General features: G+C 61.6%; 3 protein-coding genes across 5 annotated transcripts; all 3 read right to left on the bottom strand.

Annotated features, from left to right (window-relative positions):
* Window positions 1-4,613: 4,613 nt before the first annotated feature.
* Window positions 4,614-5,570, bottom strand: UBL4A (ubiquitin like 4A). Its single transcript, XM_056108748.1, has 4 exons — window positions 5,407-5,570; window positions 5,185-5,290; window positions 4,868-5,070; window positions 4,614-4,795 (listed from the first exon to the last, which is right to left on the bottom strand). The coding sequence occupies exons 1-4, from the start codon at window positions 5,452-5,454 to the stop codon at window positions 4,685-4,687; spliced, it is 468 nt and encodes a 155-aa protein (XP_055964723.1). The 5' UTR covers window positions 5,455-5,570; the 3' UTR covers window positions 4,614-4,684.
* A 255-nt stretch (window positions 5,571-5,825) lies between these two features.
* On the bottom strand, window positions 5,826-9,307 carry SLC10A3 (solute carrier family 10 member 3). 3 transcript variants are annotated; one of them, XM_056108745.1, is made up of 3 exons: window positions 9,090-9,307; window positions 7,946-8,085; window positions 5,826-7,559 (listed from the first exon to the last, which is right to left on the bottom strand). In XM_056108745.1, the coding sequence occupies exons 1-3, from the start codon at window positions 9,091-9,093 to the stop codon at window positions 6,039-6,041; spliced, it is 1,665 nt and encodes a 554-aa protein (XP_055964720.1). In that variant the 5' UTR covers window positions 9,094-9,307; the 3' UTR covers window positions 5,826-6,038. The 3 variants fall into 3 exon arrangements, with proteins under 3 accessions (XP_055964720.1, XP_055964722.1, XP_055964721.1); XM_056108747.1 differs by lacking the exons at window positions 7,946-8,085; window positions 9,090-9,307 and adding an exon at window positions 8,461-8,828; XM_056108746.1 differs by lacking the exon at window positions 9,090-9,307 and having other exon boundaries at window positions 7,946-8,119.
* A 3,069-nt stretch (window positions 9,308-12,376) lies between these two features.
* Window positions 12,377-16,558, bottom strand: FAM3A (FAM3 metabolism regulating signaling molecule A). The gene is made up of 9 exons (XM_056108719.1): window positions 16,420-16,558; window positions 16,038-16,151; window positions 15,720-15,743; window positions 14,176-14,299; window positions 14,025-14,083; window positions 13,595-13,645; window positions 13,389-13,473; window positions 13,184-13,310; window positions 12,377-12,762 (listed from the first exon to the last, which is right to left on the bottom strand). The coding sequence occupies exons 1-9, from the start codon at window positions 16,430-16,432 to the stop codon at window positions 12,667-12,669; spliced, it is 693 nt and encodes a 230-aa protein (XP_055964694.1). The 5' UTR covers window positions 16,433-16,558; the 3' UTR covers window positions 12,377-12,666.
* Between the last annotated feature and the right edge of the window lie 1,605 nt (window positions 16,559-18,163).

Raw genomic sequence — 18,163 nt, 5'->3', positions numbered from 1 at the left:
AATAGAATAAAACAAGAACAGTGACCTTCCGAGCACCTCCACTGTCGCCCTGGTGGCCCCCAGAACTGCTGGGGTGGCCCCCAAACCAACCACCCAAACAACAACCGAGAACAAATGACTCACTGGAGGGCCCTTGGGAAGGCAGGCGCACAGAAAAGAACGCCGGGAAACTTTGGAAGTGGCTCAGCTCCGTGTAGCTTCTCCCGGCAGACTCCACTCCAAGGACAAAGCTCCTCTCCACTGGAGTGTGCCTGCTGTTGGCAGTGAGGTGACAAGCCATTTTGCTTTGGGATTTGGAGCCACACTAGGCAGTACTCAGGGGTCACTCCTGGAGGGCCGAGGAGGAACATACGCAGTACCAGGAACTGAATCTGGGTCAGCTGTGTGCAAGGCAAGGACCTTACCCCTGTATTATCTCTCTGGCCCCCAGGGTACAATTTTTCTTTCTTTCTTTTAGTGCAGCAATATAGCTGGGTTTTTGTTTTTAAGTTTTGGGGCAACACCTGGCATGCTCAAGGGTTATTCCTGGCTCTGCACACCAGACCCATTTCTGGGGGCTGGAGCGATAGTATAGTGGGTAGGGCGTTTTCCTTGCACACACCCGTCCCAAGTTCCATCCCTGGCATCCCATATGGTCCCCTGAGTACCACCACGAATAATTCCTGAGTGCAGAGCGAGGAGGAACCCCTGAGCATCGCCAAATGTGACTTAAAAAGCAACTAACTACAACATAAAGAGTAAAATAAGAAGCCGGAGAGATAGTGCATCCTGTGGGGATCTCAGGCTGATTTGGGCTTGATCCCTAGCACTCAACAGGGTGCCCCAAACGCCACCAGGAATGATCCCTGAGCAAAGAGCCAGCAGTAATCCCTGAGCTCCAAACTAAGCACAAAAACTGAAAGGAGTGGCTGTAATGCTATTGTGTGTCACTAGGTCCTTTTGAAAGAGGAGCTTCCTGGACTGACCTGTTTTACCCCCCAGAGGCCCCCAAGCATTGCTGAGGTGGCCCAGGGAATCCTTGGCACCACAGGGTCAGAGTGGCAGTGCCACCCCAGACAGGAAGCACTCAGAGGTCCCTGAGCACCTCCTGGTAAAGGTGTATTTCCTAGCTGACCTAGTCAAACATTCAGGCACTGTGCTCATCCCTGCCGAAGGAATCAGAGTGCCTTGGAAAGACTCAGTGTAGACTGAGTCAGGAAAATGTAAGGTGTCCGCCAGGAGGGCCAGAGGAGCAGGGCATAATGCCCAAGGGCCAATGGGCGCCAGAGCCAGGAGAGCTGGAGCATCTGAGGGTCCGAGTGCTAGTCCTGGCATGGGTCAGACCTGGAGGGGACAGGTAGGTGGCTGCTCACATTCAGGTCCCACTGATCTGCAAGCTTACGATTTAGGAACCTTTCAGTCTGCGGAACATCTCATCCACTCTTACAAGTCTACCTCAAAAATCAAGAGGCGTGTGGGGTCTCAGAGGTAAAGCAGACCATGCCTGATGGAGGCCCTAGGAACCCTCCTCAGCACCTCCCCAAAAAGCAGGGGAGGGAGGAGCTCCTTATAGCGAATTGCCACCTCATAATCATTACAGAACAAAAGACTTAGAGAGGATATTCTGCAGCTGGGCAAGGGGGAAGGTTGGGGTGGAAGTATCTGGGATCACGGGGTGGGGCCGGCCAGTTTCTCCAGGCACCACCTCAAAAGACCTGAGCATTAGGAAGGGAAAATGGGAGGGCAGAGTGATAGCGTCATGTGTAGAGTCACCTACGTTCAGTACCCGGCACCCCATATGGTCCCCTGAGCCTTGCCAGGCGTGATCTCTGAGCACTGCCATGCATAGCCAAAAAACAAAAAAGGAAGGGAGAATGGGGGAGATAGAGAAACAGTCTGGCGGGTGGGGGGCCTTGTGTTGCACACAGCTGATGTGGGTTTGATCCTAGGCACTGCACAGGGTCCTCTGGGAAACTGCCAGGAGTGATTCCTACGCACAGAGCCGGGAGGACACCCTAAGCAAAGCTGAACAGGAAAGGGAAAATTTGGGCCGCAAAGATGGCTCAATCCATTCTACAAGAGGTCTGGGCCTGATTCCTGGTACTATATGGTCATCCGGGTATGCTGGGCAGAGCTACTGACCACCACTGGGAATGCTTCTGCCCAAAGAGAAAACGCACCAGGACAATGGAGAGGTCTGGAAGCCACCAGCGTGGCCAGTAACACTGTTCCCTCAACAACGGGACAACCTCTTGATCGGGGAGCTGCAGGGGAGTGTCCTTTCCGTAGACTCACACCAAACTGTCCAGCCTAGGGGCCAGAGCCAGAGGACAGTGGGGAAGGCGATACCCCTTCACCCCATATGTCCCCCCGAGCCCCACCAGGAGTGTTCCTGAGCACAGAGCCAGGAATCCCTGGGCATCACTGGGTGTAGCCCCAAACAAAAGTGCAGTGCCTCAATCCAGAGGAAGGGATCAGGCAAACCCAGACACGGGAACATTCTACAAGGCACCTGCTCTGCTTCACCTCATTGCCTGTGAAGGGAGAACTGGGAGAGGGGAAGGGGGCTCTCTGCTTTCTGAGCTGAAGTCTGGCTGCTAAAGGCTGGCGAAGTAGCACAGTGGGCAAAGCACTTGCCTTGCACGCGCCCAACCCAGGTTGGATCCCTGGTACCACCTAGGGTTTCGGGAAACACCAGGCGCCAGGGCCAGGTGTGAAGTCCTGAGCACTGCCGGGTGTGGCCTCAAGACAAGGCTGGCTGAGTGGTCCTGACACCCTGTGGGCAGCAGGGTGTGTCTGAGGGGCTGCTTGGTGTGGCATGGGCATGCTGCTAGCACTGTCTGCTCTGGGGAAAGAGGGCAGTTGCCAACGTGTGTGTGAGGATCCCAGGGAAGGTTTCCTGTAGGTGCGCGTGGTGCCAGCCCACTCTCTGGGCAAAGATGGGGTGCCACCACTGGTTCCTCCCTCCTCACAGCAATTCCATCTCCTGCCACCATGGCCCGGTACATGTCCTCGCTGCCTGGCCCTTGCTGGTCTGGGCACGGATGCCACCGGCCACCTTGCTCTTCTTACTGTGGGTACTGCTGGCCACCCCTTTCTGGAAACGTGTTCTCGTGGATGCTTGCTCTCTCTCCCTGTTCCTCCCTGTGGCTGGCTGGGCCTCGGCCTCTAGCGCCTCCTGCCCTTGCCACAGTATGCACAAGTGGGTCCTGACTGTGGTCCCTAATGACCCCCAGCATCCTGGAATGGGCCGACCAGGAACCAGCCACTACTCCTGTCTCCCCATCTAACTGGCGCTAGCCCCCAATTTCTGACCCCCAGGATCCACTGCCTTGCTAACTGCTTCCCAAGGCACGTCAGTTACCCCCAAGCTGGGTGGCTCTGGCATGAGGGACTCGGTGACCATGTCTGAGGTTTGCGCCGTGAGGGTAGGTGTGTCTGTCCCTCTCACAGCCCGGGGGTGCCCGGAAGTGATCTCCCGCCTCCTGCCACATCCCTGGTCAAAGTGACTGGAAACCCAAGCCAGTTCTGAGGCGTGCAGGGATGACGGGGCCTTGCTGGCTGCACCTGAGAACAAAGCGACAAAAACCAGGCAGGAGGCTCCCAAGCCACGGCTGAACGAAGCTGCGCTGCTGAATGGGGGTGAGGGGAGCAATGCCAACTGTTGGGTGATGACTGGAAAGCAGCCACGGGCTGGCTGGGGAGAGACACAGAGGCACTCTCAGGGCGTGCGGAGAAGGCTCCGAGGGCTGAGCTCACGCTCCGCAGGGTCCCCGGGGCAAAAACCCAAACCCAAAGACTAACACTCACCTTTAGTGCTACTTAAGATTCGGGTGCGAGTTTCCTGGTGGAAAATCTGGGAGGGCCTCGGGGACCACTGCCTGAGGTTCAGCATCCCTGCGGGCCAAAGTGGGCGCTGCTGTCTGTAGGGCAGGGCTTGCCCCTGCTCCCCCCACCTCCTCCCGGGGCCCTCTGCCGAGGAGGGGTGACCAGATGACACCCAGCGCCCCCAGTGCCACTCAGCCCTGGCTTGACTCCCCCCTCCCCACACCCCGAGCTTTCCTCAGGCAGCGAGGAGGGCACGGACATGGGGGGAGCCCTCTCTTAAGGGGGAGGAGCCTGGGGTTCAGGGTCACATCACCTGTCACCGCAAGGCCAGCACAGGGGCTCCCCCAAGAAGAGCTGGGGTACAGAGAGCCATGAAACCCCATCTCTGCAACGCCAGGCTGGTGCTCTGCTTTTGGCCTGCTTGTGTAGGTGACTCAAGGGGACACTGGCTGTCACCGGGGCTGCAGGAAAGGAAACAGGTTGAGCAAGGGTCCACATGGGGCAGGGCCGAGAGCTGGGGGGCCTACGTGGCAAAGGTGGCGCCTGAGGTGACCCGGGGCACTGACCCACGTGCCTCCAACTCCCACTGGCCGCCGCACTCCAGGGGGCCCGGGTGGACTGTCCGCGGCCAGAGGCCAGGGGACAGGAGTGGGCAGCACTCCTGGGTCCCGGGAACCCCTGTGCCGAGGCCCGGGTTCCTGCCTGGCGGGCGGGGTGTGGCACTCCCGGCACCCCCGTCCCGCCCCATGGCAGAGCTAGGTGCAGGGGCTGGCCGTGGGATCAAGCACTGGCACAAAGAAGCACACTGCCAGGGAAGAACACATTTAATGCTACATGCAGCCGGCCTGGAGGCGCGCCTCCTCACAGCCTGAGAACCCTATTTGGGGAGCCCCTTCTCCACACTCTCAGTCACATCGGGGTGCAGGAAGCGGGTGGCCAGACGTTCAATGTCATCGAGGGTCAGGCGGCTGAGGGACTTCTCGTAGTCCTGGGGAGAGAAGGGCAGGAGTCGGGGAGGGGTGCGGGCTGGGCCTCTGGGTGCCTGGGCACCCCTTCTCACCCTCTGGAGCTGATCCAGGACCCGGCTGGCATCGGCGGCGCTGAAGTGGCGAGCCAGGATCTGGGAGACGAGCTGCCAGGCTGCGGGTGTCGCGGGCGGGCCCTCGGCCACTTTCTCCTCGCGCAGCACCTTCTCCAGAGGCTTGACCACGAGGTTGAGCTTGGAGTTGGGCCCGATGCTGTAATCGGAGAGTCGCTTCCCATCTGCCGGGAGACGCAGGAGGCGCTGCCCCGCGGCCCTCCCGAGGGCCCGTCCGCCGAGCACGCCGCGCCCCCACCGCCGCCCGCGGAGGTCCGGGCGGCGCCCCTCCCCGGTACCTGCCAGGGCCTTGCCCTTAAAGAGCAGCCGCTGCTGGCGCACCGGGACGTTCAGCGTCTGGGACACCCGCTCCTTCAGCGTGGACACCGGCTCGTCCTCTGACACCTGGCGGGGCGCAGGGGGCGCCCGGGGTCAGCCGGCGCCCCCCTCCCCCCGCCCTCGCCTCCTCCCGGCCGGCCGGTCCGCGCAGCGCGGGGGCGAGCGGCGGCCCGCGGCCCTACCTGCAGGCTACACTCGCGGCCCTGGAGCGCCTTCACTGTCAGCTGCATGGCGGTCGCCGCGGCGTCCACTCAGGCCGGCGCGCACCCTCAAGGACCCCCGAAGCGAGCCGCCGTCCCGGCGCGCGCCGGAACCGCCCGCCGCCGCCGGAAGCCGCGAGAGGGCGCGCCTGCTCCCCGCAGGCCCCGCCCCGCCCCGCCCCCGGCCCCACCCCCGCTCCCGCCCCGGCCAGCCCCGCCCTTCCGAGGGTGCCCGGAGCGCCCCCTCCCCCGGCCCGGCCCGCTTCTCACCCGCTGGCCGGCCGCCGGCCGCGACGCTGTGTCCCCTCCTGTGGTCCACCCTGGCTCACAGCCACCCCGCCCCCGGGCCACGCAGGGCAAAGGCAAGAGGCTCCCGGCTTGCTTCTCTCTTTTATTGAAATACACGTTCTGGGCAGGGCCACCTTGCTTTGCTCGCTCAGCATTGCCTCTTTGGCACCGAAAGCTGGAGAATACAAAACCCATACAAAAAATAAGAAGCCCGGATATCTTCTGAGTGCAAAGTGCGTGAGAACTGAAGGCCTTTGGTACACAAGAAGTGTGCACACAGTGGGTGCAGTGAGGGGCTCAGGGGGCGGAAGCTTGGCCCAGCGGCCTCAGGGGACCGGGAACAGGCTGGTATAGACCAGGTGGCCAATGACCCAGACCAGCATCTCCGAGGTGCCGCTCAGAGCCACAATGAAGGGCGCCTGGGAGGCATAGTCAGCCTGGAGGCGGCGCAGGGACAGTTGCAGCATGGCCAAGGCCAGGAGGCTGTTCTGCATCCCCACCTCGATGCTGACAGTCCGCCGCTGGGCCACCGGCAGCTTCAGGCACATGGCCAGGCAATAGCCCACTAAGAGGCCAACCAGAGGCACCGTGAGGCCCACCAGCACAATGGGCAGCTGGACACCTGCCAGGAGGAAGACGCCCATGCGGTAGGCGAGGAAGAGGCCACCGAGGAGCAGCACAAAGCTGAAGGGCTTGAGGAGCTGCAGTAGCACCTGGGAGAACTTGGGCAGCTTGGACCTGATGAGCACGCCAGCGGCGATGGGGATGGCGATGAACAGCAGGGTCCCCAGGATCTTGGAGATGGGCACGTGCAGTGTCTCGTGGGTGCTGAGCAGGTGGCTGTAAAGAGCTGAAGACAGCGGCAGGAATGCGGTGGCCGCCACTGTGGAGATGAACGTCATAGAGATGGCCAGCGTGACGTCCCCTCCGAGGAAGAGGCTGAAGAGGTAGCTCCCCCCGCCGCCAGGTGATGAGCAGGTGATGATGAGGCCTAGTGCCAGGGCCTTGGGCAGCATGAACGCCTTGGCCATCAGGAATGCATAGAAGGGCATGATCAGGAACTGGCCCAGGAGGCCCAGCAGCACGGGCTGGGGGCTCTGCAGGAGCCCCCTGAGAACGTCCAGCTCCACTTTGCACCCAAAGGAGCACTTGTTGACAAAGATGAGAGGTAGGAGCAGGTACAGGATCGGGTTCTCAGAGAAGTGCAGCACACTGGTGCCCAGGGCGGCCGCGGGGTCTTCGGCAGGAGACACCTTGATGAAGAAATCGGTCCGCTCCTCGATCAGCCTTGGCGGGGCCTGGTGGGGGTCCAGGAGCTGGATGTGCAGCGGGACGAGCCCGGGCAGGCCCGAGCGGATGTTCACCAAGAAGCTGCCCCCACTGGCCCAGCTCATGGCACTCACGTTCTGGACGCTTAGCACCTCAGTGTCCAGGGAGAGGACTTTCAGTGTGGGGCCAGGCCCCGTGATGTTGGGGCCTGCGTACCTGCAGGAGATCACGATGATGCCCTCGCTCTCCTCGGGGAACTCGAACTCCATGACAGAGCCATCCCCGATGCTCAGGTAGGGCCCCCCACTGAATGGCACAGCCTGGCCCCAATCCACACTGAGGTTGGAGACAGCCATTCCTTGGGCCCCCCACGGCAGGCTGCCGAGCAGCAGGGCTGTGATCATGAGAGGGCCAGGCCATGGCCGGGAGCTGCCTCGGCCCTGCCTCCACATCATAGCTCCAGCCCAAAGCTGCTGTGCCCTAGGAGGGCGACACTGCTGATGCCTTCTGACGGTCCTCCAAAGGGTCCATGAGCAGGGCTGGGTCCGCTGCAGCTGTCTGAGCCGGCGCAGCTCCTCCTGCAGAGAGATGGGATGCGCAAAGCTGCTGGTGAGCTTGAGCCTGTGGGAGCCAGAAGTGGAGCCCCCCTCCTCCCGTCTCAGTGGCCTTGAGTGCCCCCTGCCTGTCGCTTCCCCAGCACCCCCAGGGGCTGTCTCCAGAGGGGAAGTCCACTCGGTTGGTCTGTCTGTCTGTTGAGTCACTGGGTGAGCCAGTGTCATTTAGCCATGCCCTGAGGCCAGGGACTCAGGAGAGTACCCTGCATGCCCTGCTTCAGGGTGTAGACAGGACAACATGGTCCCAGGAGCGGGGGAGGGGGACTGGGCACCACCCAGTAGGCCAAAAGCTGCTGGCGGTGTTGGACAGTGGACAGACATGGGGCTGACTGTGGTGCTGTCACCCCTACCTGCTGCGTGCAGTGAGACAGGGGCTGTGGTGTGGTGCAGGTGCCCGCTCCCCGGGGAAGGTGCTGGAAGGGAGCGCAGGAGGGGCCATGACAGGGCCCCATGCTGGCCGAAGCTCTCGGTGGCAGTCCAAGAAATGGAGCTTTGGGAGCTGCTGTGTCACCTCTACAGGGCGTCGATGGCCCTCCCCACACCCACATGCACCCCAACAAGAGCCTGGAACTCCAGTGGGGCTGTTTGTGGGGCGGGGCAAGAGGAGGAGGTTCGCTTCCTTCTGCTTCTCAACCTGGGCGGCCACCAACCTGTTATCACATCAACCGAGTGAAACTAGGCCAGCCAGGTTGGGGACCCAGGCGGGTGCAGAGGTAGCGCCTGGCTGGCCCCCGGCAGTGGGCTGCTTCCTGGAGATCCTATCGGCCTCTGCCTGTCTGTCTGGGCCTGTGGCCCGGTGGGCTGAGTCGTGGCTCCATCCTGGGACTGATCCCCCAGGCTAGTGGGGGCGGTTCGGGTCACTTACCCAGGAGTCCTCTGCCCAGCCTGTGTCCCACAGCCGTAGGAGGTAGGCCACCCCCGAGCCGGTGTAAGCCACAGGGTTGGCAGGGTCATGAGAAGGTGAAGGCACCGGGGCAGAAGGCAGCTGGGGTGTGCAGGCTAAGAGCCAGCTGCACAGGGCTGGCCCTGGGGGGTCCCTCCCTACTAGAGGGGCGGGTCCTGATCCCACAGCATTCCTGGTGCGGGGCCGGCCCAGTGTGAGCAGTGGAGCGAGGCGGGGGATCGATCAACGTCCCGTGCTCGAGGCTCGGGCTCCTCCCTACTGGGAGTCCGGAAGCGGCCGGGAGGTCGGAGCGGAGCCGGGGCTCGAACCCGGGAGGATGGCGCGAGGGGTGTCCGGCCGGCGGGGTCCCGGGGGCCGGGCCCGACGCAGCCTCCAGGGCGCGCAGTCGCGGCGGCCCCTGCGCCCGTCCCGTCGGCGCCCACCCGCGCGCAGCGCCCCGGAGCCTCCTTGCCCCGCCCCTTTCGGGCGCCAGGGCTCCGCCAGACCGGCGGCCCCGCCCCACCCCGCCCGCCGCGGCGGCCCGGAAGGTTCCCACCGGATGTGACGTCCGGAGAGAGGCGGGGGCCGGGCGGCGGGGTGGCCGGACCTACCCATCTCCCGGGGCTCGGCGGCGACTCCCGGGGCCGCTGGGGCGACGGGGCGGGTCCCCGGGGGTTCGGCCGCCTTCTGCCTGGGGGCCCCCGAGGGCTGGGCCCCTATTTCGCCCGTTGCATCTTCCTGCCAAGCTCCCACCGAGCGCCTGGTGCCACACTAGGGAAGCTTTGCCGACGACTGACGTCGGCGCTCCCAGGGACTTTGGGAAAAGAAATCCGAGTCCGCAGGGGCGGCGGCTGCTGGAGGGGCTCGGTGTAGAGGGCGTCGCAGACAGCGAAGCAGCGCGAGTTTGGGGGAGTTCCAAAGGCAGCCGCAACACCGGAATCAGCTTGCTTGCCGTGGACAGAACCTGTGGTCTGGAGGGCCCGGCTGCTCCACTGCAACCAAGTGCAGTGAATGTGCCCTCCCCGTGCAACCAACAGAATCCAGGCTCTCCGTTAATTTCGGTTCAAGTATGTTATTTTGCCGCTCCACGGAGAACCCTTACACATGCAAGTGCTCTAAGGCTGACCCACGGCACCATCCTGATAAATAAACCTTTTTTTGGTTTTTGGGCACGCCTAGCTGGCTCAGGGCTTTCAGCATTCAGGAATCACTCCTACCCGTACTTGGGGGGCCATATGGGATGCCAGGGATCAAACGTGGGTCAGCCGCTTGCAAGGCAAGGAGATTGTACAGTGAAGGCCTTGCATCTGACTGACTGGGTTTGATGGGCACCACTAGCTATGTGTCCCAAACCCCGCAAAGGTATGAAGAGCTTCTTTGAATGTATATTTTTAAAAACCTTCGGAGCCTGGGATGTGACTTGGGGGTTGATTCGTGCCTTGCATGTGAGAGGCCCTGGTTTGATCTCTGCACTGAGTGATCCCTGGAGCATAACTGGGTGTTGGCCGAGGGACCTCTGAACTCCCCATAGATCATGTAAAGCTTAGATAACATGTAAGCAGATACACATGTTGGTATGTGTGCAGAAAGAAATGACCCAAACCGAGCCACAGCTCTGAGCTCCTTCATGGTGGGAGAGTTCAGGGGCTGCTCTGGGCTCTGTGCTTTAGGGTCACTCCTGACAGTGCGTCGGGAGCAGATGCGGTACTAGGGATGGAACCATGGCTGCCACATGTGCTGCAAATGTTCTAATCATAACTGTGTCTCAGGTTCCCACTAGCAGAGCGGAGAGAGCGGATGCACACATGGAACTGAAGGCAGATGATATCATAGAACATGGGCCAAATATGGAGCTGCGTCAGGCCCAGAGAAAGGGGAGTGAGTGAGCATGCCAAGCTGCATAGCAACCCTTCAGAGGCGTGCCTTACCCCCACCAAAGCCGACTTTAGTTTTCTTCTCCCCCCACCCAGTGGTTCTTGACCAACCTGGCACAAACCTCACCCCACGGGCTCAATGTACAGTCCACGCTTCCAGTCTGCACTCTCTGGTGCCAGATGTGTGCTTAATGTCCCCGGGATGGCACCCGCACTCTCCAAGAGCTGACTCTGTGCTGGGGGTCACGCCTGGCAGGGCTTGAATCCCAGCCTGTGTGTGCAGAGTCTTCACTCCAAGGCTACTCCCTATTTCTCCGTCACCTCAGTTTCCCCCAAAAAACCTGGTGGGCAGAAAGCTCCTGTGGACACTGCTGCAAAAGTAAAGGGGTGACTAGAGCCAAGGTAAGAGAATGGGGGTTAAGAACTGATACCCCAGCACCATATGGTCCTCTGGGCAACCCCGAGCAAAGAGCTGGGACTAGCCCTCAAGGACCGCCCCATGTGTCCCCCAAACCAAAATCAGCATAATTGACCCCCAGCAGAAGAGGGGAGCTTTATAGATGAGTTAAGGTGTAGTTCCAGTGCTGCAGGGTAGCTCAGCAGCAGAGCAGTGACTGCATGTGTAAGACCAGGGTTCGATTCCCAACAACTCCCTGCCAAAATCAGTAAGATAAAGTCTCCACCAGAGAGGTAGTTCAGCAGGTAGATCACTTGCCTTGTGCACATCTGACCCGGGTTTGATCCTTGACACCCCATAGGGTTCTGAGCCTGCCAGGAGTGATTCTTGAGTGCAGAATCAGAAATATCCCCTGAGCACTGCCAGGTGAGGCCCCAAAACAAAGAAGGTGGAAGTTGGCAAAGGGGAGTGAAGAGGACTAGATCAGCGGTAGGACCCCTGTGTCTTGTGCATGGGGCTCAGGGGTTGAACCTTGGCAGACGGGACAGAGGGACAGAGGCAGAGGCATGTTGTTATGCTCTGTGACACAGTCACAGTGCCCCTGCCAGGCGCTGTCTGCACAAAGCTGTTGACAGGAGCGTGGGAAGACAGCAGGGACAGCTTGCAGGTCACAGTTCCTCTTGCTCTTCGGGGAACCATCCCTTCTTGCCATTGATGGGTTTTGTTGATACCAGTTTGGCAGTTCTGTCACCTGTCACCAGGGATACCCTGAGCTCCCGTAGAGTCGTAGGACAGAGCACCCCAGAGGTGGGAAAGCTCGCATGTGGCTGGCCCTGGTTCGATTCCTGGCACCATATGTAGTCCCCGGAGCCCCACCAGGAGTGATCACTGAACAGTGTCAGTGAACACTTCCGGACATAGCCCCCAAATCCCCAAACCAGAAAAGCAGAAACCAATCTCTAAAGTATGTTCCCGAAGTTCACACTCATCTCAAGCACCTGGTCAGCTGAGGTCAGGCTGTTCTTCTGCTGCAACTCCCACCAAGCTCGTTGACTCGAAGCCCTGAAGGCCGAGGTGTGGGACGCTGGACCTGAGCTCTGCTGGCCCCACTCCTCATCTCTGAAGTTCCTACCGCCTTGGAATACCCTCTCCTTAGGTGCTGGCTGATTCTTGCCCCATCGAGGCAATGTGCCCCATCGAGCTGGATGGAATGTGCAGGCAGCCCCAGGCTGGCCAAGCGCCTGCCTTGCTAGCTTCAGGTCATGGACCCAACGTGCTGAGGGGAGCCTGGCAGCCTCGCGGTGTGGCACCCGCGAGCCTCGTGAGGGAAAACATGGCGCTCCTGGTGAGCACGGCGCTGTGTGCCTCAAGTGCGAGTAGACCCCCGACAAAGGGGAGCAAACCTGGGGAAGGGTACCGAGGAGGCAGCAACAAAACAATGACTGGGAGTGAGTGAGTGAGGAAGGGACACAAGAGCATCCCTCGAATCCACAGCAGGAGTGGGCGAGCATCCTGACACCACCGCCTGCGGAGGGCCCGTTCTGGGGACAGGGATCCTGCCCTGAGGCTCCCTCACCCTGCCCACTCGCCACAGAACACGTGCTGCTGTACTTGAGGCCACCACTTTATTAGGGAGCTGCTTAAGACACCCAGCACCCACTGCGTTTCCTTGCTGGTCGGTGAGCCCGGTGCCGGGGGGCCCCTCTCGCTGGGCCTATAGGGGCAGCACAGCTCTGACAGTGCCTCCGGCCACGCCTCCTGCAGCCCGAGGGCATGGGGTGCTGGGTCCTGGCTGCGATTCCCCAGAAAATGACCCAAGGGCCAGCCCTGCGGGCCCCTGCCCCTGAAGGCGTCCTCAGGGCCCCTGTGCACCTGCGGAGGGTGCTGCCTGCCAGGATGCCGGGGTGGCACACAGCCCTAGTCGGCCACGCTCCTCCGGGGGATGCATCCTTCCATGTCCAGCGCCTCGGGCCAGCCCTCGTACTTGTTGCTGCGCTTGCTGTTCTTCACGTGCTGTGGGAGGGAATGTGGGTCAGTCCTGGGCACAGACCAGCAGAGCCCTGAAAAATGGCCATGCTGCAGGGCTCTGTGGGCCTTTGAGGGTGGGTCCCCCGCCAGGGGTCAGCAGAGTGTATGGGGCTGGCTGCTCTGGGATGGTGACTCGGGCGGGGGAGATGTTCCTTCTCCCGGGTTGAGTTGTTCTGGGCAGCCACAAGCTTCCAGAAAGCACCTTGTCCTGCTGACTTAAGAGAGGGCTGAGGGACTGGCATAGGTGACACTGGTCCCTGAAGTGTGCCCAAGGGGACAGGACGAACTTTGGGAGGCTGGGTCTGAGCTTTGAGTTCTACCATTCGAGTTTAGGCCCTTGGGGGGCTGAATGCAGGGGCAAAGAGAACGAGGACTTGGGGTGGAAGGGCTGGGCCCCCCACTCTACCTGCTCAAAGGGACTCTTGTTCTGCACTCCCTTGGCGCCCACAAACACCCAGCTGTCCCGGAAGGCCAGATCCCTGACGTTCTTGCTGCCCAGCTCGCTGAAAAGCTTCCTGGTCTCATCGTTCATCCTGCCACCCAAAAGAAAGGGAGAAACGGGGTAAGGCGTTGTTGGGAAGCAGGGCGACAGAGGCTTGGCGCGCACTTACTTGGTGGCTGGGTCATCATAGGAGGCCACAAACACCAAGGTGCCCTCATGCAGTGGCCGGATGAACTTGAGTAGGTCGTTGACGTCTGGAACCACGTGATGCACAATATGAGGCCTGCCCCCCACAAGCCCCTGTTCTCCACACAGGAAAACCCACTGGTGCGGCCCCGCGGTAGGGAGTAAGTGGTCTGAGGGGCCCCCACTCACCTCCAGCCCACATGTCGAAGGCTCGGGCCTCGATGAGCTCCCCGCTGACGCCTAGGGGCAAGGGGCAGGGCAGAGTGGGGCTGTGGGTGCAGCCGTGGGCCCGATTCTCTCCTCCAAGCTGTGGGGCTTCTGCCTGGACTTGGGGTGCTTCAAGGACTCCTCATGCAGCCCGCTCGGAATTCTTGGGAGCTTCTAGAATTTGTTGCTATACCCAGCTGTGCCCAGGGCTTACTCCTGGTACTGCAGCCAGAGCTTACTTCTGGCGGGCCTTGGGGCTCCTATGAGGTGCTGGGGAGTAACCCTGAGTTGGCTGTGTGCCAGGCGACTGAGGCCTGAAACTTCTAGTTCTTTTCCTGGTCACTGGAGTCTTGAGCTCGCACAGACCCTTCCCAGGGGTCCCCGTGTCTCGAGTGGGTGCGTGGGGGCTCACCGTTGACCAGGGCGATGTTCAGTCCGCGGCCCACGTTGTCCTTGATGCTGCTCATGAGCCTGTCAAGGAGACGCGGCCACGGCCCTCAGCGCCCAGCTGCCCCGTCCAGGCTGCACACGTGGCTGCCCACCCCTCCCGCGCCCCAGCTCACATCTTGTCTTCGAGGCAGATCTTGGGTCCGATGACGTTGGCAGCGCCGCTGACCATGCGGAAGGCCAGGTGCTCCTCAGGACATGGCTGGGGCAGGCCACACTTATACTTGCGGGCCCGGGGCTCTGGGAAGGGACAGTCCGGAGTGAGGGATGAGTGAGCACAGGGCAGGGCACGGAGACGAAGGGGAGAAGCTCCTGGAGGGCAGGCAGCGCACCCCACAGAGGCTCAGTGTAAGTCCCAACTCACAGTAGCCCGAATGGAAAGAGGGGCTTTGATAGTGCTATGCGTTCACGGGAGCTCGTGGCGGAGATGCCCCAGCCAATGGCTGTATCCTTCCAAGTGAAGAGAAGCAACACAGGCATGTAGAAAGCACGTGCACGTGGAAGATGAGACTGAGCCAGAGGCTAGAGGAGGCAGGGACCCCCAGGTCCTGTGTGTGCACCCCCAACCCCTAGCTTGTCACCACCAGCTTCCAGAGCTGGGCAAGAGTCTATTACTGGTGGGAAAGCACTGTGGGAAAGCCACAGGAAGGCACGTGTACACTGCGCTGCCAGGGAGTGCGTCTTGCCAGTCAGGAAGATGGCTTTGGGACTGGCTCTCGAAGGGCCACACGAGGTCGGGACACGTGCAAACTGTGGCACAGAGGTTTCGTGAACTGCGAAGGCAGATACACGCCCTATTCCATGCCAGGAGGACATCTACAGGTCAACAAATGTGTCCTCGGAGCTAGAGCAGCTGCACCAGGCAGGTTTGGCCTGGCTGGGAGCCATGGCGCCACTAGCCTCAAACGGGTGCAACGACCTGGTTGCCGCTGGCGTTTCTGCTCGAGGCTCAGAAACAGGCGAGACAGAGCATGGAGAAAGCGTCTGTCTCCTGGCAAACACAATGTCTCCGGAACGGAATGTACTAGAAGCTTCAATGTCAGAGGTGCGTCTGGCCAGACAGAAAGGAGGAAGCTGTTCCAGAGTCTGGATACCCGGCGGGCGCATTGGCTCCTACCCGTCATGTCCAGTCTGGGGCAGGCTGACCTTGCCGCCGCCTGTTCTGAGCACAGATGGAGGTTGTTTGCAGATGGCGCTCCACAGCCCGCCAGGGGTGAGGCAGGTAGTGGGGAGTGTGAAGTGGGAGTGTGCAGCGGAGGGCTGCCTCACAGACCGGAGAGGAGACTGCATTTGGGGGGCTGCTCCTGGCAGTGCTAGAGGGTCTGGGGGTGCCGGCTATGGAACCCGGGGCTCTGGCCGTACAGGAGGTGCTCATTTCAGTCACTGCAGAGATACTGACACCCTGGGATGGAGAAGGTTCTGGGGCAACATGGGTCAGGGGTTGGAGTGGCAGCGTGTGAGGACAGAAGGGGCCCAGCTCGGTGAGGTGGGGTGCATAGCAGGGTCTGGCACACTTCCCTGCAGCCTCCGGATGAAGTTGGGGCTGGCAGCCCCTGGATTCCTTCCTAGCCTCCACGGTTGGGAATAGGGATGCCAGTTCGGGGGCGGAACCCTGCCAAGCACACGGACATCAGGGGACGAGGGCGGAGGGGAGGCTTACCTGCAGTCACCAAGTTCTCAGGGTCTGTGGGGACAGAGTGTCGTGTCACACGTCAAGTCCACATCCCAACCAGCGTTTCTTTATTTTCTCCCGACCTCATTTCCTTCCCGTGGTGCCTGCTGGTGTGGTGGCCCACCCCAGGGTACGGTTTTCACCCCTGACCCTCTTGGAAACGCTGGGGGTTTCCCGCATACAAAGCACCTTGTTCCCTCTGCCGGCTGTCAGCACCCCACCGTGTACCCCACCTCCCAGCGCAGGCCAAGGGGACAGGCTGGTCTGGAGGGGACCCCGGCCCCGCGGCCCGTGCCCTGTACTCACTGCTGAAGAGCTGCTGGAGGCGCGGAAAGGCTGTCCCAGGCCCACCCAGTAGGGTGCTGACCAGGATCCACGTGAGGCCCACGGTGACGAGCAGGACCACGATGCGCAGGGGGCCTACAGCAGGACAGTCCCGGTCCCGGCCCGTCAGTCCGGTCAGTGGGCCCCGGCCCTGCCCCTGGAAGCGCTTCTCCATTCAGCTCGCTGCCCCCCAAGCTCTCAGGATGCCCATCTAGTCCCCCGCCCCCGCCAGGGCTTCTGTTCCGCACCCCCCGCCCCCACGGTCCCGGTGCGTCCCCCGTCTCCGGCCACGCCCCCCGCGTCGCCGAGGAGGGAGCCGGGGGCGGGGAAGGCAGTGGGCTCCCGGCACGGTGCAAGCACCCACCTGCCAGACGCATGTCCGCGTCCGGCCGCCCGGGCCACCTCCTCCCTCGGTCACGGAGTCTCCTCCGCGGTGGGAAGCGGGACGGCGCCGGACCACGGAGGCCCCAGGCTCGCGACCTCGCGGGGCGGGCGAGGGGACGCGAGGCAGCTGCGCAGGCCGCCCCGGCAATGGCGTCCGGGGGCGGGGCCTGAGACCCGGACTCGGCCCCGCCCCCGGCCCCGCCCCGGAAGCCAGGGGCTGGCGGACTCGGACCGTGTGTGCTTGGACTCTGGTTCCTGGCGCCGGAGCGCTCGATCGGGCTCCAGCCAACTGACAAAGGGTCCGAATAATGACGGGCGTGGCCCGAGGGAGCATTGAGGGCAGATCTGAAGAGCTTACGGCGCCGACCGCGAGATGCCGCGAGACGCACCCAGACCACGGGGGGCACTGCTCAAGGAAGCCGGGGGCTGCCGAGACAGACAGCACAGCGAGCGGGTCAGGCGCTTGCTTCGCACGTGGCCCCCGGGCTCGGTTCCTGGCACCACACACGCTCCTCTGAGCTCCGTCAGGAATGAGCCCTGAACGCAGAACCGGGCCGATTCCAAAGAAAAAGGATCCCATCAAGGAGTGGCTCCCCGGGAAGGGGCCCTGACTTACACCCCGCGACCTCTGCGGTCACACAGCCCGGCCGCCGCCTTTTTACCAACTCCCCCTTTGACCCACTGATGCAGTGAGAGAACGCAGGTTAGATTCAGAAGCTTCCGAGAGGGTAGACAGAGGTCCCTCTACCTCCCTACCAAGTCAGACAACCAGTGTGAGGGCTTATGATGGTGACGTCGTGGATCTTGGGCTCAGCCCACCTTCATCTGCCGAAGCCTCTGGTATTGTGGGATTCTGGGGTGAAGATCCCCACTCCAGGCTTGCTGTGCCCAGTCCAGGAAGCTCCCTGTCCCAGGGCTCCCAGTGAAGCCCTCACAGTTCTGGGGTGCAGCCTGCACCCCGAGACAGTGGCAGGCGGGGAGATTTACTTCCAGGCCCTACGATCGAGGGGCAGCCTTACAAGCTCATTTCCCCGCTGCGTTCCCACTGGGCCCCTAACAGATGGAGAAAGTTTCCTGTGAGCACGTCACACTCAGGTACCAATGGTCACTTCTCCCGGGAGGACAAGTGACAACTCCACTGGCTACTTATTGCAGCCACGACAGCTGTCATTTTGTGCTGCTCACAGGGCCTGACACCTGTGCTTCTGGCCCACATGAGCCGCAAGTGTTGTCAGTCATGGCACCTCAGTCTGGTGCAGTCTCCACTTGAGGGCTGAGGTGCGACAGGTTACACTGACTGGTGGTCCAGACCAGGGTGACCCAGGGGACCATGGTGTCCTAGCTAGGAAATGTTTCCTAACCTGTGTTCCTGGCAGCTCCGGGGGGCCCCTACGTGATTCGTGCCATTTGTGCTTCGTGTCCCTTCTGGATGAGCAGAGCTTTTGGCATAGTGCTGCTTGGGGGAGCGTGTGGTGTCAGGACCAGAACCCGGGCGTCCCACAGATGAAGTGTGTGCTTGGACCTTGCTAACACTGCTGTGGTCAGACCCCCCTCTTCCCACCGTGCCAGGTGGCAGGGCAGGCTCTGCTGTTTCGGCTTTTTTCACCCGTGTTCTGTTGTGCCAAGGTTCGGGTGGGAACTGCATCTCCCTCTTCTACTCGGGGCGCTTTGTCTCACAATTCTGACTTGGTGATCCCTGACCAGGGATCTTAGGAGTTGAGTCC

Source organism: Sorex fumeus, unplaced genomic scaffold, assembly GCF_029834395.1.
Source record: "Sorex fumeus unplaced genomic scaffold, SorFum_2.1 ptg000232l, whole genome shotgun sequence".
Taxonomy (NCBI): Eukaryota; Metazoa; Chordata; class Mammalia; order Eulipotyphla; family Soricidae; genus Sorex; species Sorex fumeus.
The sequence above is the reverse complement of the archived record's forward strand: the minus strand, read 5'-3'. Positions and strand labels throughout refer to the sequence as shown.